General features: G+C 48.8%; 2 protein-coding genes across 6 annotated transcripts in view; one reads left to right on the top strand and one right to left on the bottom strand.

Moving 5' to 3' along the window:
- Nucleotides 1–25,273, bottom strand: part of LOC140399187 (ras-specific guanine nucleotide-releasing factor RalGPS1-like) — an 839,817-nt gene that overhangs the window by 480,606 nt on the left and 333,938 nt on the right. The gene's annotated exons all lie outside the window — the stretch shown is intronic.
- The window catches only part of LOC140399186 (angiopoietin-related protein 2-like), a 59,249-nt gene that overhangs the window by 32,008 nt on the left and 1,968 nt on the right, over nucleotides 1–25,273 (top strand). Inside the window, exons 3-4 of the mRNA XM_072488519.1 lie at nucleotides 18,289–18,482; nucleotides 21,110–21,380. Coding sequence (XP_072344620.1) covers nucleotides 18,289–18,482; nucleotides 21,110–21,380 — 465 coding nt within the window. The remainder of the gene's footprint in view (nucleotides 1–18,288; nucleotides 18,483–21,109; nucleotides 21,381–25,273) is intronic.

Genomic DNA, 25,273 nt, shown 5'->3' with positions numbered 1-25,273 from the left:
TGGTATTTTCTACTCTCGCTATCAGCGCCCTGCACAAAATAAAAAAGTCGATCCGGGAATAAGCCTTATGGACATGTGAGAAGAATGAAAATTCCCTAGCTCCCGGCCTTGAAAATCTTCAAGGGTCCACCCCTCCCATCTGGTCCATAAGCCCCCTCAGCACTTTAGCCGCCGCCGGCTTCCTACCCATCCTAGACCTGGAGCGATCCAGTGCCGGATCCAACACCGTGTTAGAGTCTCCCCCCATGATCAGGCCCCCCACTTCCAAGTCTGGGATCCTACCGAACATACGCCGCATAAAACCCGCATCGTCCCAGTTCGGAGCATACACATTGACCAGTACCACCCTCTCTCCCAGCAACTTACCACTTACCATTATGTACCTACCGCCATTATCTGCCACAATGCTCAACGCCTCAAATGACACATTCTTTCCCACCAAGATCGCCACCCCTCAATTTTTGGCATCTAGCCCCGAGTGAAACACCTGACCTACCCACCCTTTCCTCAGTCTTACCTGGTCTGCCACCTTCAGGTGTGTCTCCTGGAGCATAACCACATCCGTCTTCAGCCCCTTCAGGTGTGCGAACACGCGGGGCCCCATCTCACTGCCAGCCATCCACCCCAGTTCCATTTGGTTACCCCCTCCAAGAGCCCAACCCAACCAAAACAGTGCCCAACCCGCCCTAACCATCCTCACCGAACCAGAAAGAGAAAGAAAAAAAAACCAAGAGCAAAGGACCCCCCCCTCAAAAAGTAACATATCAACCGCAATCCCCAAACGCCCATCCCGACCCTCAATCTGTGTCCAACTTCTCGGCCTGAACAAAGGCCCACGCCTCCTCCAGAGACTCAAAATAATGGTGCTGGTCCTTGTAGGTGACCCACAGTCGCGCCGGCTGCAACATGCCAAACTTCACCCCCTTCCTGTGCAGCACCGCCTTCGCTCGATTGTACCCGGCCCTCCTCTTCGCCACCTCCGCACTCCAGTCCTGGTATATTCGAACCTCCGCCTTCTCCCACCTGCTGCTCCTCTCCTTCTTGGCCCACCTGAGCACACACTCCCGATCAGCGAACCAATGAAACCGCACCAGCACAGCCCGCGGAGGCTCGTTAGCCTTGGGCCTCCTCGCCAGCACTCTACGGGCCCCTTCCAGCTCCAGGGGCCCCTGGAAGGACCCTGCTCCCATCAGCGAGTTCAACATGGTGACCACATAGGCCACCATGTCCGGCCCCTCCAGCAGGCCCAGAATCCGCAAATTCTTCTGCCTCGACCGATTCTCCATCTCCTCGAACCGCTCCTGCCATTTCTTGTGGAGCGCCTCGTGCGCCTCCACCTTTACCGCCAGGCCTAAGATCTCGTCCTCGTTGTCAGAGATCTTTTGTCGGGCCTCGCGGATCGCCACCCCCTGGGCCATCTGTGTCTCCAGCAGCTTATCGATAGAAGCCTTCATCGGCTCAAGCAGGTTCGCTTTAATCTCCCTGAAGCAGCGCTGGATAACCTCCTGTTGCTCCTGCGCCCACTGCATCCATGGTGCCTGGTCCCTGCCCGCCGCCATTTTGTTCTTCTTCCCTCGCACCTTCTTCGGGTCCACCACCACGTTTTTTTACTCGCCCTGCTCCTGGTAAAAGCCATATACTGTCGGGGAACTATTGTACTCTCCTCCCCACCGCGGGAAACGTCGAAAAAATGCCGTTGGGGGCCCTGAAAAGAGCCCAAAAGTCCGTTTTTTGCAGGAGCTGCCGAATGTGCGACTTAGCTCCGCATAGCCGCAACCGGAAGTGGCTCATCGCAGATGTAATCAACAGAAAGCCAAATAAAATGAATTTTGGAAGAGACAAAGGTTGCTGGGCCATTTTCACCTCAGTCTACAATGTACTTTCACAGGGAATGACTTCCACACAATTCTGCTGATCCAGGGCAGGAAGCTGTAAATTTCTCTAAAGCTTCTCACACTAATAGGCTCATTGGTACTATGCACAGAAAATAGTAAATAAATTAAATTTCATTTAAAACTTGGCCCATCCATGTACAGACACACCTACACACATGTATGAACGACTGCACACTACACGTCTGCCTACAGAACAATAGTGACTGCACCTCACATTAATCTGTTGGTGATAAACTGTTTGAGATTCTGCCAAAGACTTTTGCCCGAGGAGCAGGCTCTTTATTACCTGAATTTACACATCTCGTATGATTCAATCCTGGAGTGTTACATGCCCTTCAAAGTGAATGCAGCATATTGATGGACTGAATTTGGAAGAATTAAATATACTCTTGCATTCATGGTCACTTGACTCACACTCCTGTGGCAGAAGGTCACAGTTTCAAGCCCATTATAAAACGAGATCCATATAATCTCGGCTGACATTGGCACAACCAAACGAGTGCTGCACTGTTGGAGGTGCCAGCCTGAGGCCCTCTCTGTCTGTTTAGAGGAATGCAAAACATCTCTTGGCACTTGGAGTGCCCTTGTCAACATTCCTTCCTTAACCAACACTGCCAAAAGCAGATTAACTAGTCATTCATCTCATTTCCAATAGTGAAACCTCGTTCGGATGCAAATTATCCTCTAAACCTGCTGTCAAAATAAGTGGCTCCACTTCGAAAGTAACTTATTAGCTGGGAAGCGCTGCCCAGAGTATTTGGTTACGTGCTCGTTAAAAGTTTGGTTACTATAAACCCCTTCTCAGGTTCAGTGGCATCAGACACTGCCCCAAGTAGTGACGCACTTTCAGAGACTTTATTTGTGAACACAAAGGGATTTGCTTAGTGATCTTCAAGAGCAGCAGCATGTTTGCAGCTCATTCTAAAATACCTCTGCAGAGGAGAACCCCTCCCCCTGGGGTGGATTCCCACTCTGAGTCCTGATTGGACTCCAGGCCAGTTCACCTTACTCTGCTGTGTTGCCCTTGGAGGGACAATCACCACAATCTCACTATTATAGGACTCACTCTACCCCCTGTAATCACAATATCGTAACCGAAGGATTTAACAATAGAATCCCATTGTGATGTGTAATTGATAATCATTAGTTTCAGGCTCTTGGCCCAATGGTTGCACGCTCCTCGCTGCCTCAGAAAGCTCAGGTTTCAAGCCCGAGTTTCAAAGAATTTGGCAGAAAAGTAACGTTTCCATAGTCCCAGAGGCTGCTTTCCCTTTTGAGGGGGAGAGCGGACTGGTGGTGGTTTAACCAGAGGGTCACCACACCTCAGGCGAGGGGGCAAGGTTGAGAAGGCCGGGCCTTCAAGAATAATCTCAGCCGGAACGGGAACTGAACCCGTTCTGTTGGCCTCGCTCTACATCACGAACCAGCTGTCCAGCCAACTGAGCCAAACCGGCCCACGAACTTGGCAGTACTATGCCAGAAATGTCCTTTCCCTACTACCATGTTTAATGATATTGGCTGAGGTTAGCTGTGCGCTTAACAAAATTATTAATTTCGCAAACATCTATACTTCGTAACTACTCAGAGGTTTCATTTGGATTTCCTCGGATTTGTTTATGTAGGGCTGGTGCCTGTACTGGTAGCTGTAGATCCTGGGGAAATTTTAGAATAATTGGGCCTGGCCTTTCTCAGAGACCACATCATATAAGACTGCTAGACAAGCTGAGATTGTGATAAACATCTTGGAAAGGAATTTTCCTTCCAGATTTTCTTTCCTGGTTCACCTGGGTCTTTCAGTCTGTTTTCTCATCTCTCACAGGAGATCGCATGGTGTCCCGCGGGGATGCTGAGTGTAATCCACAGGACAGCATATTTTCGGGCAACAGGTTGGAAGGGTCTTCTCCTATCTAGTGAAAAGAACGAAAGTCACTATAGTCTCAGAGGACCTGACTCTGCTCTCCCCTTTGAGAGAGAGCTGGCTGCTGGTGATTTAACCTGGGGGGTCACCACGCCTTAGGCTATTGAAATTCAAATTCTTTGAAAGTCGGGCTTGAAGCCTGAGCTTTCTGAGGTTGAGAAGGCAGGCCTCCATGGTAACCTCAGCAGATATGGGAATTGAACTCGTGCAGTTGGCATTGCTCTGCATCACAAGCCAGCCGTCCAGCCAACTGAGCTAACCGACTTCCTATCCAGTAGAGCTTGCCTGTTTGTACTAAGAGTGCCCAGCAGGAAAGACAAAGCACTGTGTTAAAACTTAAGGGTGACATGTTCACCTAAGGTGGATGAGCGATTCTTCTTCCTAAGGAATCACAGGCTTCACAGTAATGTGGTACTGGAGTTTGGTTTCCTGGTTTTAAGGCTTTAACTAGCTCAAGCCACAGTAAAGTGACAGGCATTCCACAGATTAAACATTTTATACCATTTAGTCACATTATAGTTAAGTACAGTATTATGACACATTAAGGAGTATTAACCAAAACTCCTTAAAGCTGATAAGTTGTACTGTAAATGGATATTATCATTTGGCTATTGAAACAAGAAACAGTGCCAAAACACACAATAGAATCACCAGCTCAGATATCCAATATAATTACTTCAGGGACTTTTTCTAATTTTCCTAAAAAAACCTTGTCCCCAGTAATTTCAAACGAATGGAACCAATTTCTGTCAATTGGAGAACAGCTATTAGGCACATTGCATCAAACCACAGCCCTCAAAAGAACCAGGAGAGCTCAAGCATCACAAAGAGAACTCTTTTTTTGTTTGTAAAATCCCAGTTTGCATGAAAACATCTGATCGCATCACAGTGGGGGGGGCGGGGGGGTTGCTGGTAGAGATGTTGTATTCTCAGCGGCAGGCCAGACTCAACACAGAGCAGGGGATTGCATACTTTACGAAAACCCTTCTGCTCCTGAGATAAAGCGGCTGACCCAAGAGGGAATACGGAGTGATTAACTTAATTTAACAAAAGATTACTGAGATTCCATTCATAATTCAAGCTGCCGGGAATGAGAAAATAATTCCATTCACACATCCCCTTACTCATTTAGGACTGAAGAATAGCGAGTCAGTGTACAGAACTTCCGCTGTTCGTATTTTATTGAAATTAATAGACAGGTTCTGAAAAGAGTGACACCCAACAGCACCCATCTCCCCCCCAACTTTTGCCACATAAATGAAATCAGAAATCTACCTCAATGTCCTGTTTGAAGCTTTTGGTTCCTTACACAAATTTTTAAAAATAATTTTGCTCGTCCCAACCATGTCGCTGGTGATATATTACGCAAATCTGGTTACTATTGCTAAATAGCACAAAGGAAGTTGAGGGTCACTGTATACAACCAAATACAACTGAAATGTACTAATACAATAGGCAGTATATTCTTCTTAACTGGGGCAGAGACATAACTGAGAGTCTGGAATATAGGAGTAGACGACCACTCGGCCCCTCAAGTCTGCTCCGCTATTCAATTAGATCATAAGACCATAACGGCGTTGGAGCAGAATTAGGCCATTCGGCCCATCGTCTCTGCTCCAATGAGATCATGACTGATCTGATATGACAGTCCTCACTTTCCTGCCTTAACCCCATAACCTTTGATGCCATTAGTATCCAGAAATCTATTGATTTCGATCTTGATCAAGCTCAATGATTGAGCTTCCACAGCCCTCTGAATGGAATGGTTTCTCTCAAGTTACCACTGTCTATCGTTCAGGCACTGAAAAGAAACAAGCAGTATTCATACAAGAGCTGCACTTCTAAGTTTTAAAAAAATCTTGCATTTAAAATATACTTTTGAAGTCCCACAAGCCACAAACAGCAGTGAGGTAAATGGCCAGATGATACAGATTGAGGGATGAATGTTGGCCAAGGCAACTTCAGATGATCCCGTGATATATTTAATGTTCACCCTCAAGAGGCAGACGGAGCTTGGGTTTAAATTTTTCACCTGCAAAACGGCCCCTCCAACCATACAGCAACTCCCTTCGGTTCTACAATGAACAGTCATCCTGGACTATGTCTGAATCTCGTCGGAGCAGGGCCTGAACCCATGACAATCATGTTTCAGTGGGTGAGTGTGCCAACACAGTGCAATTGCTAAAATTCAATACTTCAACCTTGTGCACCACATTACACCTCACAAAGCAGAAGATGCAATCTATCTTGCATGTAACTAGAAGATTGCCTTAAAATCTAAGATGCTGCAAGTCCCTGGAAGAGGAAGCAAACGTCGCATTTAGAGACCAAACATATACAATAACGGATTGGCAATCTAAATTAAACTATTGCAGCGTCAGGATATCCAAACTATGCTGTCAGTCTCCAAGATTCTGAAGGCATTTCCGGGAAAAAAAAAATCTAAAACGGTCTTTTGCTACATATGCCGAAATACCACATCAACGTTCGCCCACAGAGGCAACTTGACAAAAAAATGGAACAAAAGTAATGCATGCTTATTATCACTTGCAGCATTTTACTAAATGCACTAATTAATTACAATATGTACAAGGCAATAAAATTACCAGTCGGGGTTGGACATTCAGACCAACCTCCATGCAAGATTCTTATCTGGGAGGCTTGCTCATTAGACAGTTAATAACGTTTTCCAGAAAGAAACTTAATTACAGCCCCTCCATATGTCAACACATTCCTGTGACACACACAATGCAAAGGTATAGTAGCCATCAAGCTGGAGGTCGCTGTTTGCTGGGAGGTGGTCAGGACACACAATCAAAAGGGTATTTGCAAAAGGATACAAATGCAGGAAAAATAGTGGATATTTTTCAGTGTAAATTATTTTTTTGTTAAACGAGGTACTAAGAGCAGAGGCTTTAGCTTACTTACTTACCTATGTTAGGTTTGTCAGGAAAATTATTTGTGGTACATCAGGTAGCCGGTAATGTGGCTCAGAATTTCAGATGTACTGTGCAATTTCCGGGAGTACGCAACTTCAAACCAGACCATGGCCGGGATTCTCCGGGTCGGAGAATCCCCGGGGGGACGCGAGATTCGCACCGTGCCGCCCCGACGCCGGTTCGCCGATTCTCCGGCGCTGATTTTCGGGCACCCGCGGGATCGACGCCGCGCCGGTCGGGAGCTGTTGAAAGCGGCGCCCCCGGCGATTCTCCGGGCCCCGACGGGCCGAGCTCCGGCGACGTGGGTTACTCAGGTCCCACATGGCGGAACGGGAAGGTGTGTCTGCGGGGGCGGGGGATCCGACCGCGGGGGGCCTCCACGGTGGCCTGGCCTGCGATCGGGGTTGGTTCTGTGGGGGCCTATGTTCCTCTGCACTGGGCCAACTGTAGGGCTCCGCCATATTGCCCAGGGGCCAGCACGGAGATGGGAACAGATGCGCATGCGCGAACTCGTGCCGGACGTTCTGCGCCGGCTGGAGCTGCGGGCACCACGCCGGCGCCGACCTAGCCCTCTCGGAAGGGGAGCATTCCTGATTATCGGGGACCATTGACGCCGGAGTGGTTGGCGCTGCTTTTCACGCCGGTGTCAGAACTTGGCCGCGGGATTGGGTTCAATATATAAACGCACACGAAAACCCATTTCTCCCGCAAACTATAAATCCTGGTATATTGTGATGTCACAGCTGGTTTAGCACGCTGGGCTAAATCGCTGGCTTTTAAAGCAGACCAAGGCAGGCCAGCAGCACGGTTCAATTCCCGTACCAGCCTCCCCGAACAGGCGCCGGAATGCGGCGACTAGGGGCTTTTCACAGTAACTTCATTGAAGCCTACTTGTGACAATAAGCGATTTTCATTTTATTTCATTTCATGAGGTACAGATTATTTGGCTGTAATTTACCATCAGATCTTTGTTTGAGCGTAGGTTGCCCTCATCATGTTACTCAACTATTGTACTTGACGTTCTCGCTCAGCCCCATGCAAACTGCAGAAAAGGGCAAAGGCACCTTGTCACCCAGTGCACAGAATGGCTAAATGGCCGGATGATAATATCGAGACGCATGTGGCATACGATACATTTGCTGGTGGGTCGAGTACATGCATGATCCTAGGCTAATGCAGCCACGGTAGAAATGGATTTACTTCTGAAACTTCCTCCAACTAATCAATATTCACAACATTGTAAATCTTTCTGACAGCTTAATCCTCCAAAACGACACTCCTCACCAATGTGGATTTGCACCAACACCAAAGAAAGTTTGGCCACGTTAGCAACTGCAAACATCATGAGGTTTAACGGGTTTCATCATTTTGCCAGCACAAGGGCAGTTCAAAGCATATTGGTACACCAATTGCACACAGATTGTACATCATGTGCCAACATTGTGTATTATATGCGATCTTTATCAAAAGCAGCACTATTGGCAGGGCAGACCAGCCTTACATTATTCAGTTTTGTCTTTGAGGAAGTTCACAGACCCAAGGTGCCAGCGAGGATTTACACTTGGAAAGTTCATGGGGCTGGAGATCAGGCTGCAGGAGTGTGACACTAATTCTCTGGGATCAGTAAACTTCATGGGCGGGATTCTCCGACCCCCCGCCGGGTCGGAGAATCGCCGGGGGCTGGCGTGAATCCCGCCCCCGCCGGTTGCCGAATTCTGCAGCACCGGATATTCGGCGGGGGTGGGAATCGCACCGTGCCGGTTGGCGCCCCCCCCCCCCCCCCCCGGCGATTCTCCGGCCCGCGATGGTCCGAAGTCCCGCTGCTGGAATGCCTGTCCCGCCGGCGAGAATCAAACCACCTCTCTTACCGGCGGGACAAGGCGGCGCGGGCGGGCTCCGGGGTCCTGGGGGGGCGCGGGGCGTTCTGGCCCCGGGGGATGCCCCCACGGGGGCCTGGCTCGCGATCGGGGCCCACCAATCCGCGGGCGGGCCTGTGCCGTGGGGGCACTCTTTTCCTTCCGCCTTCACCATGGTCTCCACTATGGCAGAGGTGGAAGAGACCCCCTCCACTGCGCATGCGTGGGGATGCCGTGAGCGGTCGCTGACGCTCCCGCGCATGCGCCGCACAGCAAAGTCAGTTTCGCGCCAGCTGGCGGGGCGCCAAAGGCCTTTCCCGCCAGCCGGCGGGGGCGGAAATAAGTCCGGCGCTGGCCTAGCCCCTCAAGGTTAGGGCTCGGCCCCTCAAGATGCAGAGGATTCCGCATCTTTGGGGCGGCGCGATGCAAGACTGATTCACGCCGTTTTTGGCGCCGGTCGGCGGACATCACGCCGATTGCGGAGAATCCCGCACCACAAGTCAAACGAAAATAACTTTTCTTAGTGGGATGGTGAGAGCGATGCGGTTATATTTAGGGCACTGTACTGCACAGCATAGAGAGGCACATGTTGCACTGGGCACAGCTTGGAGAGGCACATGTTGCATTGACAAAGCTTGGGAGAGGCACACGTTGCACTGGGCACAGCTTGGAGAGGGACACATTGCATTAGACACAGCTTGGAGAGGGACACATTGCATTGGGCACAGCTTGGAGAGGGACACATTGCATTGGGCACAGCTTGGAGAGGGACACATTGCATTGGGCACAGCTTCAAGAGGCAGACGTTGCGTTGGTCACAGTTTGGAGAGGCACACATTGCATTGGACACAGCTTGGAGAGGGACACATTGCATTGGGCACAGCTTGGAGAGGGACACATTGCATTGGGCACAGCTTGGAGAGGGACACATTGCATTGGGCACAGCTTCGAGAGGCAGACGTTGCGTTGGTCACAGTTTGGAGAGGCTAACATTGCATTGGACACAGCTTGGAGAGGTACGGGTTGGGTGGGGTTACTGGGTAATGGGGATAGGGTGGCGGTGTTGACCTTGGGTAGGGTGCTCTTTCCAAGAGCCGGTGCAGACTCGATGGGCCGAATGGCCTCCTTCTGCACTGTAAATTCTAGGTTGCATGGGCACAGCTTCGAGAGGGACAAATTGCATTGGACAGCTTGAAGAGGCACACGATGCATTGGGTACAGTTTGCAGAGGCACAGGTTGCATTGGGCACAGCTTCGAGAGGCACACATTGCTTTGGGCACAGCTTGCAGAGGCACACGATGCGTTGGGCACAGCTTCAAGAGGCACAAATTGCATTGGGCACAGCTTGCAGAGGCACAGGATGCATTGGGCACAGCTTGCAGAGGCACACGATGCATTGGGCACAGCTTGTAGAGGCACACGATGCATTGGACACAGCTTGCAGAGGCACACATTGCATTGGGCACAGCTTGCAGAGGCACACGATGCATTGGGCACAGCTTGTAGAGGCACACGATGCATTGGGCACAGCTTGCAGAGGCACACATTGCATTGCGCACAGCTTGCAGAGGCACACGATGCATTGGGCACAGCTTGCAGAGGCACACGATGCATTGGACACAGCTTGCAGAGGCACACGATGCATTGGACACAGCTTGCAGAGGCACACGATGTATTGGGCACAGCTTGCAGAGGCACACGATGCATTGGGCACAGCTTGCAGAGGCACACGATGCATTGGGCACAGCTTGCAGAGGCACACGATGCATTGGACACAGCTTGCAGAGGCACACGATGCATTGGGCACAGCTTCGAGAGGCACACGATGCATTGGACACAGCTTGCAGAGGCACACGATGCATTGGGCACAGCTTCGAGAGGCACACGATGCATTGGGCACAGCTTGCAGAGGCACACGATGCATTGGGCACAGCTTGCAGAGGCACACATTGCATTGGGCACAGCTTCGAGAGGCACACGATGCATTGGGCACAGCTTGCAGAGGCACACGATGTATTGGACACAGCTTGCAGAGGCACACGATGCATTGGACACAGCTTGCAGAGGCACACATTGCATTGGGCACAGCTTGCAGAGGCACACGATGTATTGGGCACAGCTTGCAGAGGCACACATTGCATTGGGCACAGCTTGCATAGGCACACATTGCATTGGGCACAGCTTGCAGAGGCACACGATGCATTGGACACAGCTTGCAGAGGCACACGATGTATTGGGCACAGCTTGCAGAGGCACACATTGCATTGGGCACAGCTTGCAGAGGCACACGATGCATTGGACACAGCTTGCAGAGGCACACGATGTATTGGGCACAGCTTGCAGAGGCACACGATGCATTGGGCACAGCTTGCAGAGGCACACGATGCATTGGGCACAGCTTGGAGAGGCACACTTTATGGGTGTGCCAGTTTTTACACAGCGCTTGTGCTGCCACGTGCAATGAGGGATAGTAAAATACACAAATGAAAATGCAACATTTTAGCACTGCCTCACACAGTACCTGAACTGTCACCAAGACAGCAAGGCACAAGTAAAATGCTTTATTAAAATCAAATATTTTGACACAAAGGTGATGTATCGACTAGCTGCAAAACAATTAATGTCCGATGCTAATACATTGTTCATGCATCTCAAATTTTATTATTGCCTTTAGCTCTATTCAGTTTCCCATAGGGCAGCACAATAGCACAGTGATTAGCACAATTGCTTCACAGATCCAGGGTCCCAGGTTCGATTCCAGTCTTGGGTCACTGTCTGTCCGGGAATGGAACATGGGACCCAGGAGCTGTGAAGCAACAGTGCTAACTACCATGCCGTACAAAGGGGGCTGCGGGTGAGTTCGCTGCTTGCCCGGCTACAGCCTGCGTTGCCCCTTTTGTGTCAGATTTGTCCATTTACTTACCTGATACGATGAAATGGGCAGCACGGTAGCATAGTGGTAAGCACAGTTGCGTCACAGCTCCATGGTCCCAGGTTCGATTCCCGGCTTGGATTGCTGTCTGTGCGGAGTCTGCACGTTCTCCCAGTGTGCGCGTGGGTTTCCTCCGGGTGCTCTGGTTTCCTCCCACAGTCCAAAGATGTGCAGGTTAGGTGGATTGGCCATGCTAAATTGCCCTTAAGTGTCCAAAAGGGTTAGGTGGGGTTACTGGGTTAAGAGGATAGGGTGGTTGGTAACTGCGCCTCTGCCGTACCCGCTAGCACGGTACTCCACCAGTCCAGTGGTGGTGGCGGCCCTGAGAGTTTGGCGCCAGTGGAGGCGGCATGTGGGAGCAATGGGAGCATCGGTCTGGTCCGAATCTGTGATAATCACCGGTTTGCCCCGGGGAGTATGGACGGGGGGTTCCGGTTATGGCGGAGAGCGGGGATTGAGACGTTGGGGGATATGTTCATATAGGCGAGCTTTCCGAGTATGTGGGCGCTGGAGGAGAAGTTTGGGTTGGCGAGGGGAAACAAATTCAGGTATCTGCAGGTACAGGACTTCCTTAGTAAACAGGTGTCAACCTTCCCACTCCTACCGCTAAGGGGGATTCAGGACAGGGTAGTTTCCAGAGGGTGGGTAGGAGAAGGGAGCATCTCGGACATTTATAAGGAGCTTATGGGGTCAGAGGAGATGCAAACCAAGGAGCTGAAGCGCAAGTGGGAGGAGGAGCTGGGTGGTGAGATGATCTATGGGCAGACGCATTGAGTAAAGTCAACACGTCCGCAACATGTGCCAGGCTCAGCCGGATACAATTTAAGGTTGTTCACCGGGCTCACATGACTGTGGCCCGGATGAGCAGATTCTTTGGGGTGGAAGACAGGTGTGCGAAGTGTGCGGGAGGACCAGCGAACCATGTCCACATGTTTTGGACATGTCCGAAGCTTAGGGGATTTTGGCAGTGGTTTGCGGACGTCATGTCCACGGTGTTAAAAACAAGGGTGGCGCTGAGTCCAGAGGTGGCGATTTTCGGGGTGTCAGAAGACCCGGGAATCCAGGAGGAGAAAGAGGCAGACGTTCTTTGCTTCCCTGGTAGCCTGGAGACGGATACTATTAGCTTGGAGGGACTCAAAGAACCCGAAGTCGGAGACCTGGCTATCGGACATGGTTCGCTTTCTCGGTTTGGAGAAAATAAAGTTCGCCTTGAGAGGGTCGCTGTTAGGGTTCGCCCGGAGGTGGCAACCGTTCGTCGACTTCTTTGTGGGAAATTACTCATCAGCAGCCGGGGGGGGGGGGAGTAGTTTAGATTAGAGTAGATGGTTAATAAGGGTGGGACCTGGCTGGTAAATGGCTTTTGCACTATGTTTATGGTTTCATGTATATTGTTTATTTTGTTGTTGTTACTATACCAAAAATACCTCAATAAAATGTTTATATTAAAAAAAAGAGGATAGGGTGGAGGTGTGGGCTTAGGTAGGGTGCTCTTTCCAAGGGCCAGTGCAGACTCGATGGGCCAAATGGCCTTCTTCTGCACTGTAAATTCTATGATTCAATGATTCTTTGAAAGATCAAAGATGCCCATTGCTGAATCAAAAACAAATCCGTGCAGAGTAATGAGCAATTTTAAAAGGTGTTCAAATCTGCAATGATTGTTTATTATGATTTGATGAAGTCACTTTCAGTGGAATCAGGCAATGCTGGTTTGTCTTTCTCAATAAATATATCTAGAAAAACATTTACACACATTTATTTCCAATGCTTTACTGGCCAGTAAATTACCAACAAAATAATAATCTGTCCAACTATTTACGCTTCGACACCACAACCATGACTGAGAACGTCTAACCCCCAGCTATGACTTGGTCTATATGTCAGAGTTGTTCTTGGCTTGTTGTCGAGCGGTGCCTGCTCCCAGCCCAGAACACAAGCCAAAACAAACTTCACTGTTTTGAGTTCCCCAAAGGAAAACCAGGCCTGTCAGTTATACGTTTCATACCTAGTATCATGACGCGACAGACTGGCCCAGCGGGTAACTGATACTCCGTGTTAATTCGAGAGACCAGGCCGTCTGCAACATTAAGAACAGCACTCAAACATCCTGTTCTTCAACAGGTGTAAATGAGCTTAACCTGCTCTTGAGGAATGGTACATCGATCGGTGTTCCTAGAGTTACAGCGTGTCAATGCTGGGCCAGAAAAAATGTTCACGAACTCCAGTCACTTAAACAGAGTCCACCTGACTTATAAGTTTCATTTAGGGCAGAATCGGCCCCCAAGGGGGGCCCCAAATGGTGTGTGTTACTGGAATTCAGAAGGCTGGTGAGGTCCAGATTTAACACGCAAGCATGGTTATAAAAGGATTGGCCGGCTGGCTAGCTAATTGCATTGGTAACTAGCCACCCACCCAGCCACACGGGTAATCTAATCTTGGGCCACAATTCAAGGGGTGATTACACCTCTTAGAGAAGGGCTGCATTCAAACAATTTTAAGACTTCTTTTGGCTTCTGCCAACACTTAGCTGTTGCTAGAAAATGGATCCATAAAGGAAAGAAAAGATGGCTCCCCAGTTTTCTGATGCCCTCCCAGAGGGAAGTGCTCTTCCCACAAGGTGTAAAGAGGAGCCCCAATAGAATGGCAGGATTGAGGGTGCAGAAGTTGCAAAAGGAATGTCGACCTGGGGACCTGGAACTAGTGTCACAGAACATTCAATTATTGCATAAGATCAAGGGGAGTATATCTGTTGCATCCTCAGAGGAGTCCGCACGAGAGGCGTAAATAAACTGGTCATTCATTGAATAAGAAGCTATTGACACTTTGTACACAGGTCCCACTCGGGCCGAGCTTTTATACATAGTGTCCATTGTTCCCCTGATGATGCCCTGCCCCACAGGGGGGACGTTCGTATTTAACGAGACTCACGGCGAAACTAATTGGTCTGACCCCGTAGGTCTCGTGCGGGTTATGACAATACCTCTCCTTCCCTCTTCCTGCAGCGTCCCTCTCCTTACTCCTCTCCCACCAGATCAATCGTTACCCATATAATTTAACTCGCTACTTGTCATGAGCCGCACTCTACAATCCCTTTTGTATATTCACTGCTGCACCTCCCACCTACACTCAAACTCGGACACTACACCTTACCTTTTGACCTCCTTTCCCTGATTCACAGCCCACTCACGGTGCCTGCGTTCTATGCATACAAGCCCCATATTAGTCCTCTTAGTGCGCACTCGGCTCTCTCCTTCCTTATGCAGGTGAGAGTGCAGAGCACAAAGCAAAACAGTAATACGGAGAAACCAGCCAGTAACCCAGGTGGTGAATGACACACAGGAATCCAGTGGGATTTCCAACACATTGAGTGACAAAGATGCTAAGCTGGCAGCCCTGCCGAGCGCGGCGATGAGATCTCAATTATACCTCTTCATCTATCACCAAGAACCATCAGCCAACCTGAAAACTTCAACGAGCATGGTGAAACCGGTTAACGAATGAGCAGCCTCTTATTGCCATCCTAACTCTTGTTCCTTCCAGCATGACCCTTATCATCAGCAGAAAGCTGAAGAACCTCCTGAAGATGCCTTGGAGGACGACATCCCTTGTGCCAGTGGATGTCACAAGCTACATCCTTCCCTAGGCACTAATGTGGGGAGGTGAAATAGATGACACCTAAAGGGGCTTCACTGGGTGGTGGTGTTGGGAGGGGGAATGACAAAGATCATAAAATCATAGAATCCCTACAGTGCATTAGAGGCCATTTGGCCCATCAAGTCTGCACTAACCCTTCAAAAGAGCACGCTACATATCCACAACCCATTCACCCAGTCTTATCCCTGTCACCCCAAAACCTAACCTGGACACTGAGGGGCAACTTATCATGTCCAATTCACATGACACTTTGCACATCTTTGGGCTAAGGGAGATAAGATGATAAGGGAGAAATAAAATCAACTGCCGTGTACCTGATGACGAGAATCTTTCCACAAGTCAGCATGAAGCACTGCCAGAATAACAGCTGCAGAGTGAAGCGACATTTACTCTGCTTCAACCTCAGATCAGTCTCCAGCACCAGCATGCACTTTTACATTTGCTACATCTCAGCTTGCTGCCTGGCCAGTTTGGGTTGGCCCAGCTGGAAGTATCAGACTGTTGAAGTTTGCGAGTTTTAATTGGCAGGAAAGGTTTTATTCTCAACGATGTTGTGGGGCGAGACCATCAGGTGGACAACATTTTTTATTTAATTTTTTTTTAAATCAGCTACTGGTTTGAAGCCATCTACCAGAAACTGGCAGCAATTTCAAAAAGCCCATGACAACCATGTGGCAGAACACACAACATCAATTTAGCTGTTCATTGTCAATTAATACTCACGGAGCATTCAATACATTCCATGTGGAAGGAGAAGAGAAGGAGGCGAGGGAGGGAGTAAGAGATAGGAGTGAACGAACAGAGGAGAAGGGAAGGTGCGAGAGAGGGGAGGAAGCGAGGGAAGCGAGGGGCGGGAGCGAGGGGAGGGGAGTGAGAGGGGGAGGGGAGTGAGATGGGGAGGGGAGTGAGAGAGGGGAGTGAGAGAGAGAGGGAAGGGGGAGAGAGGGAGAGAGAGAGAGAGAGAGAGGAGGAAGGGGAGAGAGAGGAGGAAGGGGAGAGAGAGGAGGAAGGGGAGAGAGAGGAGGAAGGGGAGAGAGAGGAGGAAGGGGAGAGAGAGGAGGAAGGGGAGAGAGAGGAGGAAGGGGAGAGAGAGAGGGGGAAGGGGAGAGAGAGAGGGGGAAGGGGAGAGAGAGAGAAGGAGAAGGGGAGAGAGAGAGAAGGAGAAGGAGGAGAGAGAGGGGAAGGGGAGAGAGAGGGAGAGAAAGGAGGGAGGGAGAAAGGAGGGAGGGAGGGAGAGAGAGGAGGGCGAGAGAGGAGGGCGGGAGAGGAGGGCGGGAGAGGAGGGCGGGAGAGGAGGGCGGGAGAGGAGGGCGGGAGAGGAGGGCGGGAGAGGAGGGCGGGAGAGGAGGGCGGGAGAGGAGGGCGGGAGAGGAGGGCGGGAGAGGAGGGCGGGAGAGGAGGGCGGGAGAGGAGGGCGGGAGAGGAGGGCGGGAGAGGAGGGCGGGAGAGGAGGGCGGGAGAGGAGGGCGGGAGAGGAGGGCGGGAGAGGAGGGCGGGAGAGGAGGGCGGGAGAGGAGGGCGGGAGAGGAGGGCGGGAGAGGAGGGCGGGAGAGGAGGGCGGGAGAGGAGGGCAGGAGAGGAGGGCAGGAGAGGAGTGCGGGAGAGGAGGGCGGGAGAGGAGGGCGGGAGAGGAGGGAGGGAGAGGAGGGAGGGAGAGAGAGGAGGGAGAGGAGGGAGAGGAGGGAGAGGAGGGCGGGAGGGAGGGAGAGGAGGGCGGGCGGGAGGGAGGGAGAGGAGGGAGGGAGGGAGAGGAGGGAGGGAGAGAGAGGAGGGAGAGAGAAGAGGGAGGGAGTGAGGGAGAGAGAAGAGGGAGGGAGGGAGAGAGAGAGGAGAGAGGGAGAGACGGGAGGGAGGGAGGGAGAGGAGGGAGGGAGGGAGAGAGAGGGGGGAGGAAGGGAGAGAGGAGGGTGGAGGGAGGGAGAGAGAGGAGGGAGGGAGAGAAAGAGGGGAGGGAGAGAGAGAGAGAGAGGAGGGAGAGAGAGGAGGGAGGGAGAGGAGGGAGGGAGAGAAAGAGTGGAGGGAGGGAGGGGGGAGGGAGGGAGAGAGAGACAGAGGGGGAGAGAGAGAGACAGGGGGAAGGGAGAGAAAGAGGGGAAGTGAGAGAACCAACATACTACTGTTGTATTCCCTGAAATTTAAGAAATTAAGGAGTGACTGTATCAAAACTTTAAACATAATTAGGGGAACAGGAAAGAGAGGAACTATTTCCACTGGCTGGTCAGAGGGCATAATCTAAAAATAGAGCCACACCTTTAAGAAGTGAAATTAAGAAACATTTCTATGTACAAAGAGTGATAGAAATTTGGAAATGTCTTCTGCAAAGAGTAATTGATGCCAGATCAATTGTAAAGTTATTCAAATCGAAGATTGATAGATTTTTTGAGATTCAATGTATTGAGGGATATAGGCAAAGACAGGTATATAGAGTTAGGTTTCAGATCAGCCATATCTCACTGAATGATGGGACTGGCTCATGTGTCTTAATGATCTATTACTGTTCCCTTTTTCCTATATCTGGGCTCAGATGGAAGCCTGGTACACAAAAATGAAAGAACCAACCCTTGTTCCATTCCACGACAGTAAATAAATTGCTTTCCCGCCAGTACTGCTCTCGTGTGGATTGACGGAGACCAGGGCATGTGACACCGACTTGCTTCATGTTGCTAAATCCGGCTCCCTTGACTTGCAGGCTCACGGACAACAAACTGACAGGCACAGCCTCCCAGAATCCAAACCTGCATGAAAACCTGTCCAGGACCCTTAAGATCTGTAGAAGAGCCATCCGGACGTGAAATGTTAACTCTTGTTTCTTTATCCACAGAGGAGGCCCGACATGCTGAGTTTATCCAGAATTTTCTGTTTTGATCCCATACTCTGTTCACTCAACAGCAATGGGACTTTGGGACCTTTTAACGGGCTCGGCAGCAGAATATTACATTATGCATCACATTTTGCAACATTCCTGTATTTAGGTATCATGTATCGTACTGTGAATAAGCTGTAAGGAACTCCCTTGGGTTATACTCTCGGCTTAGACAATCTCCTGAAATGCTTTTTAAAAATCTGCTTTACATTTCTTCAATTGACGTTCTGTAGGGCCATGGAAAGACTGTTTAGAAGCAGCAGAGGCTGGCAATGAAGCCACCGGCATCTACTTGCTGAAACCAGAAAACACAAACCGCCTTATGCAGGTCTGGTGCGACCAAACACATGATCCTGGCGGCTGGACAGTCATCCAACGACGACAGGATGGATCGGTGAATTTCTTCCGCAACTGGGAGACCTACAAGGTGAGCAAAGCAGCATTTTACCTCAGTAATGTCGATTTAAATCAAAAAGTGGTTTTGTGCACTTAAAGGGAAGCTAGAAAAGTACACCGTGGAGATAAAGGGAATCGAAGAATGTACTTACGGGTTAAGCTGAAGTAGTGTGGGAGGGGATTTGGGTGGAGAAAGAACAGACCAATGGGACTGAATGATTTGGAGTGTTTCTGGGAGACTCCATGGAATATGAAATGGCAATTGGTCAAGATCCATAGAATTGTTACAGTGCAGAAGGAAGCCATTTGGCCCATCAAGTCTGCACTGACCTTCTGAAAGAGCACCCTACATAGGCCCACTCCCTCATTACATCCCCGCAACCCCACCTAACCTGCACATATCTAGGCACTAGGGGTAATTTAACATGGCTAATCCACTTAACCTGACTGTGGGAGGAAACCGGAGCGTTTGGAGGAAACCCATGCTGACATGGGGCGAACTTGCATACTCCACACAGTCACCCAAGGCCGGAATTGAACCCGAGTCCCTGGTGCTGTGAGGCAGCAGTGCCAACCACTGTGCCACAAGATCACTGAGCCTGCTACCTAACTCAGGATGCTGGCCGTTTGTTCCATTGAATCCAGTGTTCTCCCTTGCGGTATTTTTTTTCCCTGAAAGCTAAATGGAAGAGTTGAAAGGTGCACTGCACTATTTTCCAGACCATCCTATTTGGAATCTCTCAAATTGTGTGAGCGATTCTTGAATGTGGTTATTGACACACAGCCAAGGCAACGTTCAGGCATTTTTATTGAAAGGGTTGACAGCCCAGGCTCGACCAGAATTTCATAGAAACTTCTCAAAGTGAATTGAATATACCCTTGGAAAACAAACATTTTCGGTGTGACAGGAAAGATGAGGGAGTTTGGACTAACTGGAGAACTCTTTTTATTTAAAATAAATAATAAATTTGGAGTACCCAATTCATTTTTCCAGTTAAGGGGAAATTTAACATGGCCTATCCACCTACCCTGCACGCAAACACAGGGAGAATGTGCAAACTCCACCACGGACAGTGACCCAGAGCCGGGATCGAACCTGGGACCTCGGCGCCGTGAGGCTGCAGTGCTACCCCACTGCACCACCGTGCTGCCCTACCAGGGAACCCTTGCTGAGGGAAGACACAGAGATAACGGGATGACTGGCGCTCTTTGAATGCTCCAAAAGGAAGTAGAAACTAATAACGTTTACATCGTGCGCAGTGCAGGAATGGAAACTGGAGTTTGGGGAACTCAGAAACTAAACCTCGGTTTCGGAGTGCGGTATTTGAAGCCAACAGCAGAAATCAAAATAGCCACCATCTCAATTCATCCGTCGAGCTGGTTTAGAATTCAAATTGCACCATTGGCTGCGGTGGGATTCGAACCTGGGGCCCCCAGATCTCAGGATTACTAGCCCAGCAACAGTGACACTACTCCACCACCTCCCCCATACAGCAGCCTTTTGGCTCCTGTACAGCAATTAGCACAGAAGACGAGACTGCACAAACAAATAAACCAATGCTTCTGTCTCTACTCCTGCAATCAAAAGGCCTGTTCAAGTGTTGGTTGCTCTAAGGACAGATAGGAGCAAAAGGTTTCTTGCTCAACTTATTCTTCTCAGTAGTTTCACCTTGCTCTACTGCACTTGCATGGCTGGGTGTACCCTGACTTCACCTCGCCTGTGCTGACCTTGGATGTGTCTGCACAGTTCCTTTTTAACACTTGCCAAACAGATTTAACAAATCCAACATTCCCTTACCGCACTAAGTGATTCATTTCATAAAGGCTCAAATTTATATAGCACTTGGTCGGGCAATAAAGTACTCTTGAAGTGATGTAATGCAGGAAACTTGGAAGCCAATTCTGCACACAGCAAAATCTCACAAAAAGCAGCGAGATTACCACTAGATCGTCAGTTTTTTTTTGGTGATGTTGAACGAAGGGGTAGGACACTGGAGATTACTCCCCTGCTCGTCTAGTTCCAGGGATCTTTTCCACCCACCAGAGAAGGCAGATGGGGCCTCAGTTTGCCATCTCATTTGAAAGACAGCACTTCCGAAAACACAGTGCCAGCCTTGGTTTTTTTTTGCACTCAAATCCCAAAATACGGGCTTGAACACAAAACCTTGGGACGCACGAGGCCAACGTGCCACCAACTGAGACACAAACTCATCCCGTTTTGTATGTCACTAAGGAGGTTTAGGGAAAGGACAATATTTAATTTGATCTTGTATTAAAGTATTTAGAAAATACAAGACAACTGCCGCATGAATTATCACAGGGAGGGACGGGTTAACGCACAATCACCCTCACTAAAGGTATATAAATGTGACAAAATTAACCACCAGTCTGAACATAATGCATAGAGTTGTAAAACCATATTTAACAGGACTGAGAAATATTCATGGAAAACATGACTGTAATGCCTTCAGGGCAGCTCAGGGACTGATAACTGACCACAGTGCTGATTCCTCGTGGTAGAATTAACAAGGCCTTTCTCTCGCCATGCTTTTTATTTTTGTTTTCAGCTTTCCCCGTACTCAAATTAAAAATCGAGACTGAGTGGTATGCTGAGTTCATGTTATTTAAGCTTCACGTTTTTGCAATATTCCACCACAGCAAGGGTTCGGGAACATCGACGGGGAGTACTGGCTCGGCCTGGAAAATATTTATTGGTTGACAAACCAAGGGAACTACAAGCTGCTCATCACCATGGAGGACTGGCAAGGGCGCAAGGTGTTTGCCGAATACGCCAGCTTCAGACTGGAGTCCGAGACGGACAACTACAAGCTTCGGGTGGGACGTTACCATGGAAACGCTGGCGATTCCTTTACTTGGCACAACGGCAAACAGTTTACGACACTGGACAGAGACCGTGATGCATACACAGGTAATGACAAGTTTGCACAACAGACTGTGGCACTTTTCAATTTTTGTGTAAAATGCAGCAAAATAGTATTCATTCACCCTCGGCTCAATCATTCACCCTCGGCTCAATCATTCACCCTCGGCTCAATCATTCACCCTCGGCTCAATCATGCCACCCTCGGCTCAATCATGCCACCCTCGGCTCAATCATGCCACCCTCGGCTCAATCATGCCACCCTCGGCTCAATCATACCACCCTCGGCTCAATCATACCACCCTCGGCTCAATCATACCACCCTCGGCTCAATCATACCACCCTCGGCTCAATCATACCACCCTCGGCTCAATCATGCCACCCTCGGCTCAATCATGCCACCAAGAGGTTTGCTTCCTTTTTGCTGTACTGATGGCAGTGAGGACTTATCCTTATTCTTGGTGATTGTTTTCAAAGGTCTTGCAACTCGCCTTCTTTAGACTTCCTTTCTTCTTACAATCATGAAACTGAAAAATCTAGACTTGTTGCCATATCCCTTGAACCCTTTTGCCCCAAGAGCGAAATCTATCTCCTTGAAATTATAGTTTTGGCCTCAACTACTTTCTATGGTAGCGAATTCCACAAATTCACCACTCTCTGGGTGAAGATATTTCTCCTCGCCTCAATCCCAAAAGATTTACCCCTTATCATCAAACTATGACCCCTAGTTCTGGACTTCCCCACCATTGGGGACATTCTTTCTGAATCTACCCTATCTAATTCTGATGGAATTTTATAAATTTCTATGAGATCCCCCCTCACTCTTCTAAACGCCAATGAATATAATCCTAACTGATTTAGTCTCATGATAGTCCCGGCATCCCAGGAATCAGTCTGGTAAATCTTCGCTGCAGTCCCCCATAGCAAGAACATCCTTCCTCAGATAAGGACACCAAAACAGCCCATAATCCTCCAGGTGTGGCCTCACGAATGTGCTATACAATTGCAGTAAAACATCCTTATTCCTATTCTCAAATCCCCTCGCCATAAAGGCCAACATACCATTTGCCTTCTTTACTGATTGCTGTACCACTGCGCTTACTTTCAGCGACTGATGCACGAGGACACCAAGATCTCGCTGAGTATCCACCTCTCTCAATTTACACCCATTCATATAATAACCTGACTTCCTATTTTTGCTACCAAAGCAGATAATCTCAGATTTAGCCACATTATGTCGCATCTGCCATTCATATGCCCACTCAGCCTGTCCAAATCGCGCCCACCCAACTTTGTACCTTCTGTAAATCTGGAGATAATACATTCAGTTCCCTCGTCCAAATCAGTAATATATAATGTGAACAGTTGAGGTCCTAGCATAGATTTCTGCAGTACCCCATTAGTCACTGCCTGCCAATCAGAAAGAGATCCATTTATTCCAACTGTTTGCTTTGTCTGCTGACCAGCTTTCTATCCATCTCAAGACACTATCCACAATCCCATGCGCTCTAACTTTACGTAGTAATCTGCTATCTGAGACTTTGTTGAAAGCCTTCTGAAAGTCTAAATAAATCACATCCACCGGTTCTCCCTGACCAACTCTGCTAGTTACATATTCAAAGAATTCTAGTAGATTTGTCAAGCATGATTTCCCTTCCATAAATCAATGCTGATTTTGTTGGATTATACCCGTTTTCCAACTGCCGAGCTATGAAATCCTTCATAATGAATTTGAGCAACTTCCCCACTACCGAACTTGGCTCACTGGTTTATAGTTCCCTGTTTTCTCATTACCTCCCTTTTTGAATAGCGGGTTCATATTAGCTACCCTCCAATCTGCGGGAGCCATTCCAGAGTCCAAAGAATTTTGGATAATGACCACCAATGGATCTACTATTTCCAGGGCCGCTTCCTTAAGTAATCTGGGATGAAGATCATCAGGCCCTGGAGATTTATCTGCCTTCAAGCCCATTAATTTCCCCCAAACCATTTCCCTACTAATACTAATTTCCTTCAGCCCCTCACTAAAATTTGTGTTCCTCAGAACTTCAGGTACATTATTCATGTCTTCCTTTGTGAAGACAAAAGCAAAGTATGAATTTAGTTCCTCAGCCATTTCTTTGTTCCACATTATGAATTCCCCCATTTCTGACTGTAAGGGGCCTACATTAATTTTTGTCAATCTTTTGCTCTTTACACACCTATAGCAACCTTTACAGTTAGTTATGTTCCCTCTAGCTTACTTTCATATTGTATTTTCTCTTTCTTAATCAATCCCTTAGTTTCCCTTTGGTGAATTTTAAACTGTTCCCAATCCTCAGGTCTATTGCTTTTTCTTGCTAATTTCTTCTTTGAATCTAATACTATCGCTAATTTCCCTTGTAAGCCAACAGTTCCCTTTCTACTCCTGCGCCAAATAGGAATAAACAACTTTTGGAGTTCACCTATTCGTTCCTCGAATGCCTGCTATTGTCTTTCCACTGTCCTTTCTTTTAATAATGTTTTCCATTCCAGCATAGTCAACTCATGTCTCAAACCATCATCGTTACCTTTATTCAGGACCCAGGTCTCAGAATCAACTACCTCACTATTCACCTTGGCAAAGAATTCTACCATATTATGGTCACTCATCCCCAAGGGGTTCTCTCAACTAGATTGCCAACTAATCCTTTCTTGTAGGGAATATACAGTGAATGGTAGAACCCTAAAGAGTATTGAAAGTCAAAGAGATCTAGGAGTACAGGTCCACAGGTCATTGAAAGGGGCAACACAGGTGGAGAAGGTAGTCAAGAAGGCATACGGCATGCTTGCCTTCATTGGCCGGGGCACTGAGTATAAGAATTGGCAAGTCATGTTGCAGCTGTATAGAACCTTAGTTAGGCCACACTTGGAGTATAGTGTTCAATTCTGGTCGCCACACTACCAGAAGGATGTGGAGGCTTTAGAGAGGGTGCAGACGAGATTTACCAGGATGTTGCCTGGTATGGAGGGCATTAGCTATGAGGAGCGGTTGAATAAACTCGGTTTGTTCTCACTGGAACGAAGGAGGTTGAGGGGAGACCTGATAGAGGTCTACAAAATTATGAGGGGCATAGACAGAGTGGATAGTCAGAGACTTTTTCCCAGGGTAGAGGGGTCAATTACGAGGGGGCACAGGTTTACGGTGCGAGGGGCAAAGTTTAGAGTAGATGTAAGAGGTAAGTTTTTTTTACACAGAGGGTAGTGGGTGCCTGGAACTCACTACTGGAGGAGGTGGTGGAAGCAGGGACGATAGTGACATTTAAGGGGCATCTTAACAAATACATGAATAGGATGGGAATAGAGGGATATGAACCCAGGAAGTGTAGAAGATTGTAGTTTAGTCGGGCAGCATGGTCGGCACGGGCTTGGAGGGCCGAAGGGCCTGTTCCTGTGCTGTACATTTCTTTGTTCTTTGTTTGTTCTTTGTTGTTCCTCAATGTATTAATCCAGAAAACCATCCCGTATACATTCCTGAAATTTCTCCTCTATTGTACGGTGACTAAATTGAGTCGCCCAATCTGTACATACATTAAAGTCACCCATAATCACAGATGTTCCTTCATCGCACGCATCTCTGATTTCCTGCCTAATGCTATCCCCAACATTACCACTGCAGTTTGATGGTCTGTATACCACCCCTACGGATGTTTTTTTGCCCCTAGGTGTTTCTTAGCTCGACCCATACAGATTGCACATCATCTGTGCCAATATCTTTCCTCAATATTGTATCAACCAAATTGCCAAAGGCTGCAGCTACAATGTGACAGTTGGGTTATTGCCAAACTGAGCAATGGCAGTTGCCAGCAAGGAACGTTGGCACAAGGTCATAAGACATAAGGCACAGCAAGGTTTTCTCGTACGCCCCATGCAAGGGGTATAAAATTAATATATAAAGAAAATTACGCACACGGTTTCCTTAA

Source organism: Scyliorhinus torazame, chromosome 22 (assembly GCF_047496885.1).
Source record: "Scyliorhinus torazame isolate Kashiwa2021f chromosome 22, sScyTor2.1, whole genome shotgun sequence".
In the NCBI taxonomy this organism is placed as follows: domain Eukaryota; kingdom Metazoa; phylum Chordata; class Chondrichthyes; order Carcharhiniformes; family Scyliorhinidae; genus Scyliorhinus; species Scyliorhinus torazame.
This window is presented reverse-complemented; position numbering and strand designations above follow the sequence as displayed.